Genomic DNA, 15261 nt, shown 5'->3' with positions numbered 1-15261 from the left:
AGTAAAATGGGGAGTAAATCTGGAATGGGATGTTCAACAAGCACATACAGTGCATCCGGAAAGTATTCACAGTGCTTCACTTTTTCCACATTTTGTTATGTTACAACATTATTCCAAAATGGATTAAATTCATTATTTTCCTCAAAATTCTACAAACAATACCCGATAATGACAGTGTGAAAAAAGTTTGTTTTAAATCTTTGCAAATGTATTAAAAATACAAAACAAAAAAAGCACATGTACAGAAGTATTCACAGCCTTTGCCATGACACTCAAAATTGAGCTCAGGTGCATCCTGTTTCCACTGATCATCCTTGAGATGTTTCTACAACTTGACTGGAGTCCACCTGTGGTAAATTCAGATTGGACATGATTTGGTAAGGCACACACCTGTCTATATAAGGTCCCACAGTTAACAATGCATGTCGGAGCACAAACCAAGCCATGAAGTCCAAAGAATTGTCTGTAGACCTCTGAGACAGGATTGTATCGAGGCACAGATCTGGGGAAGGGTACAGAAATATTTCTGCATCATTGAAGGTCCCAATGAGCACAGTGGCCTCCATCAAACGTAAATAGAAGAATTTTGGAACCACCAGGACTTTTCCTAGAGCTGGCTGCCCGGCCAAACTGAGCAATCGGGGGAGAAGGGCCTTAGTCAGGGAGGTGATCAAAAACCCGATGGTCACTCTGACAGAGCTCTAGCATGTCTCTGTGGAGAGAGGAGAACCTTTCAGAAGAACAACCATTTCTGCAGAACACCATTAATCAGGCTTGTATGGTAGAGTGGCCAGACTGAAGCCACAGCCCACCTGGAGTTTGCCAAAAGGCACCTGAAGGACACTCAGACCATGAGAAACAAAATTCTCTGGTTTGATGAAACAAAGATTGAACTCTTTGGCCTGAATGGTAGGCATCTTTTCGGGAGGAAACCAGGCACCACTCATCACCTGGCCAATACCATCCCTACAGTGAAGCATGGTGGTGGTAGCATCATGCTGTGGGGATGTATTTCAGCGGCAGGAACTGGGAGACTAGTCAGGATTGAGGAAAAGATGAATGCAGCAATGTACAGAGACACCCTTGATGAAAACCTGCTCCGAGCGCTCTGGACCTCCGACTGGGGCGAAGGTTCATCTTCCAACAAGACAATGACCCTAAGCACACAGCCAAGATAACAAAGGAGTGGCTACAGGACAACTCTGTGAATGTCCTTGAGTGGTCCAGCCAGAGTCCAGACTTGAACCTGATTGAACATCTCTGGAGAGATCTGAAAATGGCTGTGCACCGACGCTCCCCATCCAACTTGATGGAGCTTGAGTGGTCCTGCAAAGAAGAATGGGAGAAATTGCCCAAAAATAGGCGTGCCAAGCTTGTAGCATCATACTCAAAGGCTGTAATTGGTACCAAAGGTGCTTCAACAAAGTATTGAGCAAAGCCTGTGAATACTTATGTACATGTGCTTTTTTTGTTTGTTTGTTTTTTATTTTTAATAAATTTGCAAAGATTTCAAACAAACTTCTTTCACGTTGTCATTATGGGGTATTGTTTGTAGAATTTTGAGGAAAATAATTAATTTAATCCAATTTGGAATAAGGCTGTAACATAACAAAATGTGGAAAAAGTGAAGCGCTGTGAATACTTTCGGGATTCACTGTATAAATGTGATGGTCAGGTGTCCACAGATTTTAGCCATAGCTCTTTATTCCTAAACTTGTTAACGTTTTTGAAAGGCCAACTTGGTTTTCAGTTATAGAGGTTTGAATTAAACCTGTTCAACTTACATGACCAGTCAAACAGACAAATAACTATAAGAGTTCAATAATAAATGTAATATCTTTGTTAACTCATTTCCACTGCTGTAACAATATATTAATAACCACTGACCCCTGGGGGTCCCCAGATTTTTAAGCAACATTTTAAAACCCACTTTTATATTCTTGCATTTAAAAGCCATTAGTAGTAGCTTTGTTTATTATAAATCTCCTATGTGTACTTGTATTCGTGTCTTATTTTTAGTAAGACATATAAAGCGTTGTGTTTAAGAACTGTAAAGCATTTTGTAATTAAGGTTTAGAACAGTACTATACAAATAAACCACTTATGTTATTCTTATTTGCAGTGTTATAAAGGAGTTTATCTCTCTGACCAATGTGCTGGACCTTATAATAGGTTATATCCTTTCACTAATAGTTTGCTCAGCTGTACAATCGATCAACATGAGATCAAATGCTATATCTAAGAAATAAAACACTTTGGGATGTAATGTAATCAACTGTATGAAGTGATGCGGTCAATAATAAAGCGGCATTACAATTACCACCTCAAAGTTGATTTTCCAATAACTGCAAATCCTGAAGTGTCTTATTCCACTTATAAAACAGCAATCTGCAGATGACGAAAATATTTAAGTCATTAATGAACAACACAACATGTTTAACCATTTATAGTTATATTTAATGTTGTGGAATGTCAAGGAGACAAGTTCGTTCCTGTCATCACTTACTTTATAACAGCTATAAGCAATGTTTCCGCCATTAGCCTCTCTTTTTAATAGTCAAGTTAATAATTTTAAAAAATCAGCTGCATAAACTCATCTGTCCTGAAGACTTTCCAGTGGAGCAAAACTCACTGACTGTTACAGGCTGCTGAAACTGGAGACTCTTTCCATCCATAAATGATAAATAAATCTGTTGCCTGATATAAAACTTCACTATATCAACGATTACATGTTTTTTTTTGTTTGTTAAATAACATCAGTTCTTTAATTTGTTTATTATTGTCCTTAGACTATGTCACGGTTTCCCCTGTAAGCAGTGAGCTGGAGAGCATGTGTGTGCGAGCACCTGCTTTTCATTTGTTGACAATCGTGACATTGTGTACATTGGACACGTGCTTTTTGTTATGTTTCTGTTATGTGTCCTCCCTGCTCTGTCATTGGCAGTTATTTCACGTGTGTTTAGATTGGTGTCAGCCGTCAGCAATTGACGCTGATTATGTTTGTATATATACCGCGCGCCTCCCAGCACACGGGCGGAATATTATAGATTAGAATAGTTAAGATACTTAGTTTAGATTCCTTACGATAGTTTACCTTAGTCATAGTCATAGTCTTTGTCCATGTTATGTTCCATGTTAGTTTAGTTCATTGCTGGTTTTTCCGCTCCCAGTTCCTAGTCGTTGTTTATGTTTCTTGTTTTGTTATGTTCCTGTTTTCCGTGCAAATTTGAGAAATCAACAGTAATGAAACACATCAAATATCCTACAAAAGTAGCACCAAATTCTTAATTCATTAATGAACAACACAACATACGTTTAACCATTTATAGTGACATAACCTGCCATAAGACATTCATGTCATATCATCTTGCACCAGACACCAACCCAAAAAATAAATAAAGACACATTAAGACCACCAAATTTTATTTCTGTACAATATGTAAACATTTGTGTGTGTGTGTGTCTGTGTGTTTTATTTTTAAGTTGTAATATACACAGCAGTTCTTTTTTAAGCGCTAAGAATGTACTGAACAGTCAACAGTCAGTGTAAATATTAGGGAGGCTGCTCAAATGGTGTTTCTGTACTGTAATGACCTGTTATAATGCATCACGATGTAAATTATGACCTTCTAGCTTCAGCTTTGGTAACTTTGCTGGGCAGCTATATTTTTGTCGATCGGACAGGGGGATTATAAACATAAACATAAAGGTAACTGTTCCAACAGAAAATAAAAAAGTAAATTCAGAAAGATTACAGAATGATCAGTCAACAGTACATAAACATCGATTAGAAAAGCAGTAATGAAATGTCTCTGTAGTCTGTATTAAGGATAGTGAATGAGATGAAAATATTATTACTGATCTGAATTTAATGCAAAAAAAAAACAAAACATAAGAACAAAATAGCTTGGTCAGATGTAATTAATGTTTAAAAAAATAATAATTTAATGGTCACATTTAAAAGTGCGAGTGAAGGCAAAGGTGTTAAAATGAAAATTAAAATAAAGTGTGTGATTCTTTAACAGTAATCAGCCTGGTATCTTGTGATACATTGAGACTGTATCATACCATGCCATATTTAAAACACTTTCATAAAAAAAAACAAAAAACAATATTGTTTAAAAACAACAACAACACTTCGGAACACTACTACTAATAGATCAATAGTCAAGCTTTTTTTATTATTATTATTTTGTCCCTCAAAATTGCAAATGTTTTTAGTAATGGATGCATAGAGAAAATAAAATATAATGTAATCTTCTGAGTTTCATATTACCAAACAGAAAGTTGAATGAATTAAATATAAACAAATATTCATCTTTACAATTTGTGAACTATTAAAAAATAAAAACAAAATCTCACATTTTTATACCCAACCCCCATATAAAGCTTATATATAAATATATACACACATATATTAGGAAATAGACAACCTGCAATAAAAATGTAACACAACATGACTGCCGTTTCAGAATGAGCCTTTACACAGTGAACAACATCGCTTCATCGTTTTCTGTCTTTAAGATATCAGTGATACCTACAGGATGTTTCAGTTATGACGCCTAAACCATATTTACCAGGATACTTTCGGATCACTAAAGCGTTTACATCTTCATAACTCCACTCTAGCTGGCGAGAGGCTTACCGTTTAAAATGATGTGACCAAAAAAAAAAGTGGTTTTCTGTCTTCTGTGTAAGACGATTTGAGAGAAAACAGCTTCTTGTTTTGAGTGCAGCACTGAAAGCCAAATAGGATTTGAATAATTGTACAAAATCCCCACAAATATGGACTGAGCACCAAAGGATTACTGCTTTGTGTAGAAATCCTGCAGCGGCCCATTCGTGGACTCTACGCTGTAATGACATTGGTATTATGGTGATAAATGAATAAGCCAATCACAAAATGTTATGGACTTCAAGTAAGAATCAAGTAAAAAAAAAAAAACCAGAGTAAAGTAAGTAGGTCACTAAAGAGGTCTGGTTGTGTCTTTAATGCTATATTGAACTGAGATCGGAACATGGAGCTGTCATTGATAGAAATAATTAAATCAGCCTCCCAAAGTGTTAAAAGCAGATCCTGGCAAGACAACAACATGAAAAGTATTTTGTTGTAGTGACGGAACTTGACTATGTTTTGTACATATGTGCAGTTTTAAGTGCAGTTCTACAGTAGTTAGTATAGTATGTCTTGAGCTAGGACATACTGACAGTGACACTGTCCTTCGATTTGTCCACATCGCTGCCCTTGTCTGTCGGAGGAGCTCCTGCAGTCTCTCGAGGCGAGTCCTGACTGCTGTTCGGATGGCCAGAAACCTTAGTAATGCCGTCTGTGTTTGACTCTGTGTCTGGCTCTTGCTGTGACGATGTTGCTACAAAATAAAAAAAAAGGGTGTTATCAGATGAAATCAGATGATATGGTGAAAGCAGGAGTGGACAAATCAGTAGTGGGCACGCAGGTCAAGCAGATGTCGTGTCCAGCCTATTTGATTTTAATTAGGACAAGTCGGTTCTACAACCAGAAAGAAATCCACTTCTTATCTGGGGTGTAGCCTATGTTGGATGAGTGACGCACTCCGATGATATAACTACAGTACAAATGAATTCGTAATCAGCACTACACACATCGGCTTAGTTGTGAACTTTTGTCGGTAAAAGTATTTGTACTAGGTGGATTAATTCGCGTGAAAGGATGACGGACCATCTTTCCACACTTGAAAACACAATCGGCTCCATAGTTCAGTGGTCAGGGCACCGATCAGGGAGTCGGCCATTTTAAGGGCGGTCTCAATCGCAAAATACTTCCAGTGCACTGGAACGTTCACTCCTTAAAAAAAATCCCACAATGCACCGCAAAAACCAGGGAACATCGATGCCCACTATGTTTCCTTACTAGAAATGACATCATATTTTCTGGAGAAAAAAAATTGGCGAACGAACTCTCAGCCAACTTTCATCTACAAATGTAAGTAGCTTGTTATAGCTCTCAAATGATTACTTACGTTAGCGATGTTCTTTTTACTTTATTTGACATTTCGTTGAGTCTACGACTTTTAAGTGTTTAATGATTTTTTTTAAAAATCCACTAGCTAGCCTACGATCTTGCTTGAAGTACCATGACAGAAACGCGTGTGATTAAGCGAACAAATTTAAATGACGTATAATGTCAGAAAGAGCTCAGTTCTGTCTGTTGTTGATAAATGCCAGTCGTGACGTTTTACGACGCAAGTTTGTAGTCATGTCGCCAGAAATTGAGTCATCAGTGTCCTAATGTGTAGCGATCCAGGGTCCTTACCAGTGCCCAAACTCATGTACACCATATCCCAGGGGTGTCCAATCTTATCCGGAAAGGGCCAGTGTGGGTGCAGGTTTTTATTCCACACTGGCCCTTTCTGGATAAGATTGGACACCCCTGCCATATACCGATTCACAAAATATGGAGCTAGGGAGCTGATTGAGACGCACCTACAGATTTGGGAAATATTGACCAAACTGTGAAATATAAAGTCTACAGTAAAGTTGCTCAAAATGCTAACCGGTACATAAAAAAATTGCTTTAAGTTTACAGTAACAGTTTTATTATTTTACAGAGGATTGTACTGGAAACGATTAGGCAATTACAATGCCAGAAAACTCAATGCATAGTCAGGGGTGTGAATAGTAAAAATTATCCTTGAGTCGACAAACTGCAAATTGGTGTATCATTTTCGCACCCTTTATTTTAGCGAATAATTTTAATTATTTTTTGACCTTTATTTTACCAGGACTTCCCATTGAGATCGAATTATCTCTTTTACAAGAGAGACCTGGCCAAGGTAGCAGCAATGCAAAGTCACAATAAATGACACAACATGTACAACATGTGTGTAAACACCAAAACATTTGAACAAAAACAATTACATGTCTCCTTCACCACATTCTTTATATTTTTTATTTTAGGCGAATACAAACCCTGTTTGAGTTTAACTTTATATGCTAGTAAAAACTTTAGATTAGTATTAGTAATGAACTGAAACTGGTCGTTTAGTGCGAGTTAATTCAGCGGTGGAGGTGATTGAACCAATGCAAGCCGGTCGAGCTCACTGTGGTTGCTCAGTGGTTAAGGCTTTGAGTTAGAGGTCAAAAGGTCATGTGTTCAAATCGCAGCACCTGTTCAAATCCGAATCCAAGCTGGTTGGGTCCTTGAGCAAGAGTAAGGTCCTTGAGCCTCAAATGTGAATCACTTCAGCAGATTTACTGGATGTGTTATTTTATCCTATATGAAGAAAAATTACTGTACATTTTACAGTAAATATTTACAGCGTATTTTATACATGCAATGCGAAGAGGAAACACTTTTAAAAGCTGAAACTTTGGCCGACTTATTTTAGGCAAAGTGTGCAAATGCAATTTCCTAAGTGATCATGTACTTGTTCGTTTTCCTTAGTCTGTATTCATGCTCAACTACCTTACAACTAGCTCACCATATGCTATTATGTTATATTACATACAGGTGCATCACAAAAAATTTGAATCTCGGGGAAAAGTTAAATTTTTCCCATATTTAATTCAAAAAGTGAAACTTTCATATATTCATAATTTCATATATTACATATAAAGTGAAATATTTTAAGACTTTTTATGTTTGAATCTTGATGATTACGGCTTACAGCTCATGGAAAATATTAGAATAAAGAATTTATATATACAGCAATGTTGATTATAACACAGCAATGTTGTTCAGCTAATTAACGCAAAACACCTTTTTATTAAAAAACTCCATTGCTCAGTGGTCAAAAGTCCTCTTGAAAGTAAATGTTGCATTTCATTTGGAAACCAAGGTCCCAGAGTCTGGAGGAAGAGTGGAGAGACAGAATCCACGTTGCTTGAAGTCTAGTGTGACGTTTCCAGAGTCAGTGATGATTTGGGGTGCCATGTCATCTGCTGGTGTTGGTACTCTGTGTTTTCTGAACTTGAGAGTCAATGCAGCATCTACCAGGAGATTTTAGAGAGCTTGCTTCCATCTGCTGACAAGCTTTATGGAGATTTGGAGAACTTGGCACCTGCCCACAGTGCCACAACTACTAGTAACTGGTTTACTGACCATGGTATTTCTGTGCTTGATTGGCCAGCCGACTCACCTAACCTGAACCCCATAGAGAATCTATGAGAGACACCAAACCCAACAATAAAGACGAGCTTAAGGCCGCTATCAAAGAAACCTGGGCTTCCAGAACACCTCAGCAGTGCCACAGGCTGATAGCCTCCATGCCACGCCGCATTGATGCAGTAATTCCTGCAACAATATTAAAGCACCGACCGAGTGTTGAGTGCATAAATTAATATACATTCCAGAAGGTCGACATTTCTGTATTATAAATTCTTTATTCTAATATTTTGAGATACTGGATTTTTGATTTCCATGAGCTATAAACCATAATCCTCAAGATTAAAACAAAAAAAGGCTTGAAATATTTTACTTAATGTGTAATGAATCTAGAATATATGAAAGTTCCACTTTTTGAATTAAATTATGGGAAAAAATGAACTTTTCAAATTCACTATTCAAATTTTTTGAGATTGCACCTGTGTGTGTGTGTATGTATTATATATATATATATATATATATATATATATATATATATATATATATATATATATATATATATATATGAGATTACGGTTTACAGCTCATGGAAAATATTAGAATAAAGAATTTATATATACAGCAATGTTGTTATAACAGCAATGTTGTTCAGCTTATTAACGCAAAAATAATAATAATATATATATTCGAATAATATATATATATATATATATATATATATATGTATATATTATTCTAGTCGAATAGTTTTCCAACCACTGACGCTCGTCCTGTGGGCTAGTCAATAGATTTGTGATTTGTCCACCCCTGAAACCTGAGAAACCAACAGTTGTAGAAAATGTATGGTTACACATTTTTGTAAATGCGTGTGATGGTGCTCTTTATCCTACCTGACTGCGTGCAGGATTTCATGTGTTCTGGCCAGTGTGCTTGCTGGCAGGGGTAGTCACAGTAGCTTGTGTTCCAGCAGCAATAGAAAATGGCCTCTTTCTTACAGTTGGCACACCACTGCTTCTTCTTGGTCTCGTCAACAGCCTGCTGTTTCTCCATCTCCATTTGCTTCTTCACTTCTGCGACCAGCCGCTCTCGCTCCTGCTCCAGACTCTGCCGCATCTCTGCCATGGTCAGCTCTGAGATCGAGTGTAACACAGATCAATATAAAAATAAACACGTTTTCCTAGGGTAACTTGCTTTGCCTTATTTTTACGGCACTCCCTGTGTGAGAAAAGACACAAATGGGCACTGATGCAGAATTGGTCGATGTGAGCTATATGGACTGAAAATGACAAACCTAAATTGTGTTTCATCTCTGATAATTCCTGTTGATGGAGCCACTGCAGCTTTTCGATTTCAATCCGTAACCGCCTAATCTAAAAGGCAAAATAAGAATATGTCACTGGTTCTTGAAATTGGCAAATATATCGCTATAATACCACTGTATTCCTTTTTCAGGATTTCATACTTCAGCTATTGTGTTTCCTGAGGTGCTCTTGGAGAGATCATTGTATATTTCGGTCATTGTCCCCTTGATTGCATCCATGATCTGTCCATACACAAAATAATAATTTGCTCAAATCAGTGACATCTCAATAATGCATTAATAACTCTTTATGACCTTCGTATTATCAGTATTGATCTACTATTCGATCTTAAACACAAACAGTGATCACACAAAGTATAATATTCAGATTTACTCGTTTAAATCTGAAAAAAGATTTAAACGAGTCTGGAAGAGATCTGGCATCTTACTTTGTTGGTATATTTAGCGATGTCAGCTGCCACGTCGGCAGAGGTGGTGGGGATTTGTAGATCTCCAGCCATGGAGGAGGATGAGGACGAGGAGGAAGAGCTAACCGTGACACCTGCCATTATGGCTGCAGACACAGGGGTGCTGGTGACCAGAGTGACCGCCGAGGTCGAGGTGCTGTGTGGGGAATCTTTCTGCTGCACAGCTACGAGAAATAAAACCGCAAAAGATTTGGTACCACGAAAGATTTGCCGAGCTTCAGTGTGCAAGTGGGAAAGCCATTAGAGCATGGATAAGAATAGTCTGGCAAGAGGGTCTGGGACAATAAACGTGACAAGCAACAGAAAGAGGCTATTTGATTGGTGCAAGAGTTGACTGACCACAGATCCTTTCTTGTAGACTGCCAGCAAACACACAAGACTATTTCGTTTACTCACTATTAAGCACTTTACCCAAAACTCATTAACACCATTCAAAGACAGAACGGCACTGAATAAATTCTTTTTTTTCAATTCAGTGATTACCCCTTGCTACAAAATGCTCATCGTGTTTGCTTTCCTGCTGAAAACCGGAACGTGAATCCGATGGGAACTGAAGATCGTGGCCAGAAAAGTGTACCAAATAAATCAGACATGCTCTAACCCATTAAACCCGAGTCTGAGGCTCAGAGTAGGATGAGGATAACAAGGAAAGTCACTCTAAGCAAATGTGCAAAAATCTGCAAAAAAAATAATAAAACAAAACAGATTGTAGAAGTATCTTAATTCAATTTGCATCTCAAGCCTCACTATCTTTATCATACATGATCAGTTCATGACTGAGGATGTGTATCAGGAGTTTATCAGTATCACTTCCTTTTTTCATATGCTGCTTATCAGCTCAGAGAGCCTGCACACAATTAGTTCTTTCTAATAATAATAATAATAATAATAATAATAATAATAATAATAATAATAATAAGAGGAAGAAGAAGAAAGGGCAGGTAGCAATACTTTATTCACGTATTACTACTGTATATTTACAACTGTGTTTTAAGTGAACAGTTGCTTTTCAACTTATCTGAACTGCCGGCATGTTTTAGCGTTCTCCGCTACTTACGAGTCTAATATGTAACCTCAAGACCGTATCTGTCTGAAAACAAAGGATATTAATTTAATTTCTTTCAAATATGATTTGTTCTTATTCACACTAATCACAGAATCCTTAGTGCAATTAAATGTGATCGATCTTAACCCCAGCTGTGGCCTACCTACCCTTGACAGCCTGTCGCGTTTGATATCGAGTGCTGGAAGTGGAAGAAGACGGTGAAGATGACGCCTGCTGTGCTTGCGGTAACGTCTGTGCCGGAGCGTGAGGCTGCGTGTGGCTCTGCTGCTGCCGCTGAACCTTCTGCATGTGCCACTTCTGAGACGACGTCTGAAACTTGGCACCAGGGTTCCACACAACCGCCCGCTGCACCACCGGGACACTCTCGCGGGGCAGCAGGGGACGCTGTTTCTTCACTGTGCTGGTGGGGGTGGAGGAGGGCAGGGCTGTAGGAGGAGCTGAGTTAGGCAGAGACGAAGAGACGATGGCTGCGCTGCTAGGGACAGCAGGGATGGTGACTACGTTTAGAGGAACTGCCATGGGAGACTGCGAGGGGTCTTTGAGGCCTGGAGTGGAAGAGGGTGCTGAAGGGGTTTGAGATGGAGCAAGACTTCCTGCGGGAGGTAATTTAGCTAGAGGATACAAATATATCAAAAAAGACATTAGATACATGTATAATAAAGCATAAGGAAAAAAAAAAAAAAAAAAAAAAAAGTTACCACACTGGTAACATACACCAAATAATGATTTGAAAATGATTAGAATGTATATACACTACTGGTCAAAAGTTTGGAGACACTCAACTGAAATGTTTCTCATGATCTTAAAAACCTTTTGATCTGAAGGTGTATGATTAAATGTTCGAAATCGGTGTTGTAAACAAAAATATAATTTCTTCCATTAGAAAACTAACATTTTATTTACTATATATATATATATATATATATATATATATATATATATATATATATATATATATATATATATATTTTTTTTTTTTTTTTTTTTTTTTTTTTTTTAAATAAAATTTAAGATTTAAAAAATTAAATATAAGATGTTTTTAAAAACAAATTTTTACTTTTTTTTTTTTGCTTCAATTTATTTGATGTCACTCTCAGAGATGCCAAAATTGTGGACAAGAAAATGTTACTTTTACTAAAAAAAAGGTGTACTAGAAGGCAAAAGTCATTACATTAACATTAAAGCAGCTGCTCCATTATTTTTTTTTTACCTACCAACATGACGTCCCGCCTGCTTTGTTTCTGTTGGCTCACAAGACTGAGGATTGTGAATTCAAAGGTCAAAGTTCGCCTAGATGAAGTCAGTGTGAAGTGGAAGTAAGCACGACTGCAAGCAAATGTGTGTCTTTCACATCCTGCGTCCTTTACATATGTTACACTCTCACGTGTATGAGTATCAGCTGCTACGCAAACTGCGTTGTTCATGTACACACTTAGACACTCATTCTTTATTTATTTAACTCCCCCCCCCCCCCCCCAACACAAATGGAACATGGGAATTATGTTGTGATAAAAATAAATAAATAAATAAATAAAAATAATTTAATTTTAGCATCATCAAAGTAGATGCCTTTTTTGCCTAAAATTTCCAGAAATGTATTCTTGGCATTTTCTCAACCGAGTTCTTGAGGAATCCCCCTGAGATGCTTTTTAAACAGTATTAAAGGAGTTCACACCTACGCTGCATGCTTATTGGCTGCTTTTTCCAGAATATTTCGCGGAATATTTTGCTAAAAAAATTTATTTATTTTTTTTTTTGTAAATAAAATGTTAGTTTTCCAATGAAAGACAATAATATGTTGGCGCAATGATATTTTTGTCTACAACACCGATTTTAAACATTTAATCATACACCTTCAGATCAAAAGGTTTTTAAGATCATAAGAAACATTTCAGTCGCGTATCCACAAACTTTTGACCGGTTGTGTACATCTGAAGTATTAAAAGCAGGGTCCACTAGAAGGAATGTCAGAGCCAAAACCATCTGTCAAAACAATGTTTAGTGATTTCATGCGCAGCTGCTGTTGTGACTGTTGTCATGATCTGAATCTCATATCAAAAAAACTCAGACCTTTTGGTAGGTTTAAGAGTTTAAAAACAAAACAAAAACAAAAAAAAAGGATCAATTGTGATAAGAAAACCATTACAATTGTAGTACGTGACTTGAATGCATCTCAGAACTGTATATCACTGTGATGAAATGTTCACCATTTCACCAAGAGCAGGTCTTTCTTTAAACGTGCTTTATAAATCAACTCGACATGGCGTAACATCTAGACGTGATAGGAACACATGCCTAGATCAGTCTTTGGATGTTGCACTGATGCAGAAACAGTTCAGACAGTAACTCACCCTCTGTCTTGGAGGCTGTGGGCTCTTTGAGTGCGGTGACGGCGACTGAGTCTTTCCTGCGCCTCTTCCTCTCTCTTCCTCCAGGTTCCTCTCCCAAATCGATCACCAGCTCTCGCTCTGAGTCGGAGTCCATGTCTACGTCGACAGACACAGGCTGCCTGGCTTCCTCTGCTACCTTGGATTTGTCTCTTGTACCGGGAGATGCTGGTGCTGCTTTAGGCACTTCTTTGTCGGTCTCAGCGGCTGGCTTCTCTTTTGCTTGAGAGACGCTGCTTCCTACTTTCTGCACGATCTCACCTTTGGTCATTGAGCTAGATGTACCAGAGGATTCTGTGCTGCTGTCCTTGTCTTCGCCAGCAGGGGATGGCGGTTTGGGCTTCTTTTTAGATAGTTCTTTCTCTGTTTTTTCAGCAGCAGCAGAGTCCTTGGTGCTCTTTGGTTTTTGGTCGTTATCACTGGCGTACTCGCTGTCACTGGAGTCAGACTTGTCAGAGTCGTCCGAGTCGCTGTGCTCCTCATCTTTGTACACATCCTCTGATATCTCATCTATACCTGATTAGAGCAGAGGTAACAAGTAGCACATTTTCTTAGGTATGACTTCTTTTTTCCACGTTATCTTCCATGAAAGAAAAGAATACTTTCTACACAGTAAACAGACTGGTTACTATAAAAATCTAAGTTTTCCTGGAAGTGACTTAACTTGCCCATCCAAAAACAATGGACGATAAAAAAAAAAAAGTTTACTTTTGATGTTTTAAATATTTTCTCGTATATAAAATATCTGACCAGCTAGTTTGTATCAACAGAGTAATAATGCTAGCTAAAAATAATAATAATAATAATAATAATAATAAAATAAAAAGGTTAGCTTTAGTTTGCCCATGTTCCTTGGTGAAAAGAAGAAAGGGAACGCAAATTTGTGTGAATTTGGGAACTGACTTTGTTCAAATTTGTGATTTGTTCTTCTAATAAATGTATTGAATTGAACGGATTATTATTTACATAGTGTCTGATATTTTACATAAAACCTCAAACAGATTACATTTTTTTTATTAGTACTATTATTATCAATTAAAATAACCTCATTATTACTTTTTTGATATTTAAAATGTGATGTAAAAAGAAGACTTTCAGGTGTTTGTAAGCTCACCCAGCTGTGCTTTGCAGCTCTCAATGGTCTTGTCAAGGTTGAGCTGGAAGCGGCTCCTGATCTGCCTTTTAGGGGAAGTGAGTGAGGCCTGAGCGCCCTGCTGCTGCTGAACCGTCTCGCTCAGCTCCTTTAGGTCCATCTCGGCCTTACTGCGGTCTGAAACGTGATACGGATACGCATCGGACTTACGTCGTACCATGTAGGGATCGGCACATTATGTTATTATTTTATACTTTATAAAGCGTGCCATGGGCAACACTGATTTCTTTTATAAACTGTTGACTCAAATACAGCTTTAATTAGAGGAGAAACAGTTTACCAAGGTTAAGGTTTAAGATGCTGCCTGTGCCGGGGGTCTTCTCCTGTTTAACAGGTGTGTTTGGGGCTGTAGAGTGAAATGGTTTGGGGCTGTCCATGGTGCTGCCTGCAGGACCAGCTCGCGGAGCAGCGGGGGATGCTGTGGACACAAACAGGCTGCTTAATTTGGATGTATTTATAAAAGGACTACGTCACTTAAAAATGTAACGATAAACAAAAGCACTAAAGTGCTTTCTTTGTTCGAATGTGACAGATAGATAGATATAGATAGATAAGATAATTTCATTTGTCCTCAAAGAGGAAATTTGTTTACACCATGGGTGCATAGAAAAACAAACACAACACCATACATATTAACCATCAAAAACAACCACAGAAATAAAGGGGAGAAGGGGACATAAAGAAAACATCAGGATCATACAACAAATGCCAGAGCATAAGATGGCATCACAATGGCTGATTACCTATGTGTTTAACGCTCGTATAGTCATAGGAACAAAACTCC

General features: G+C 37.8%; 1 protein-coding gene across 4 annotated transcripts in view; it reads right to left on the bottom strand.

Moving 5' to 3' along the window:
• Nucleotides 1-3406: 3406 nt before the first annotated feature.
• zmynd8 (zinc finger, MYND-type containing 8) overlaps nucleotides 3407-15261 on the bottom strand; it is a 28581-nt gene continuing 16726 nt past the window's right edge. For 3 of the 4 annotated variants that reach the window (XM_017450905.3, XM_017450903.3, XM_017450904.3), the window contains exons 12-20: nucleotides 14758-14895; nucleotides 14439-14594; nucleotides 13289-13840; nucleotides 11084-11548; nucleotides 9833-10035; nucleotides 9546-9626; nucleotides 9375-9453; nucleotides 8974-9213; nucleotides 3407-5369 (exon numbers count right to left, since the gene is read on the bottom strand). In XM_017450905.3, the coding sequence (XP_017306394.1) occupies nucleotides 5194-5369; nucleotides 8974-9213; nucleotides 9375-9453; nucleotides 9546-9626; nucleotides 9833-10035; nucleotides 11084-11548; nucleotides 13289-13840; nucleotides 14439-14594; nucleotides 14758-14895 (2090 nt within the window). In that variant the 3' untranslated portion in view covers nucleotides 3407-5193. Of the gene's footprint in view, nucleotides 5370-6389; nucleotides 8273-8973; nucleotides 9214-9374; nucleotides 9454-9545; nucleotides 9627-9832; nucleotides 10036-11083; nucleotides 11549-13288; nucleotides 13841-14438; nucleotides 14595-14757; nucleotides 14896-15261 lie in introns of those variants that run through there. The other variant, XM_053674217.1, reaches the window with a different exon arrangement.

Source organism: Ictalurus punctatus, chromosome 21 (genome assembly GCF_001660625.3).
Source record: "Ictalurus punctatus breed USDA103 chromosome 21, Coco_2.0, whole genome shotgun sequence".
NCBI classification, from domain to species: Eukaryota; Metazoa; Chordata; class Actinopteri; order Siluriformes; family Ictaluridae; genus Ictalurus; species Ictalurus punctatus.
Note: the sequence above shows the minus strand (reverse complement) of the source record. Positions and strands in the feature narration are given on the sequence as shown.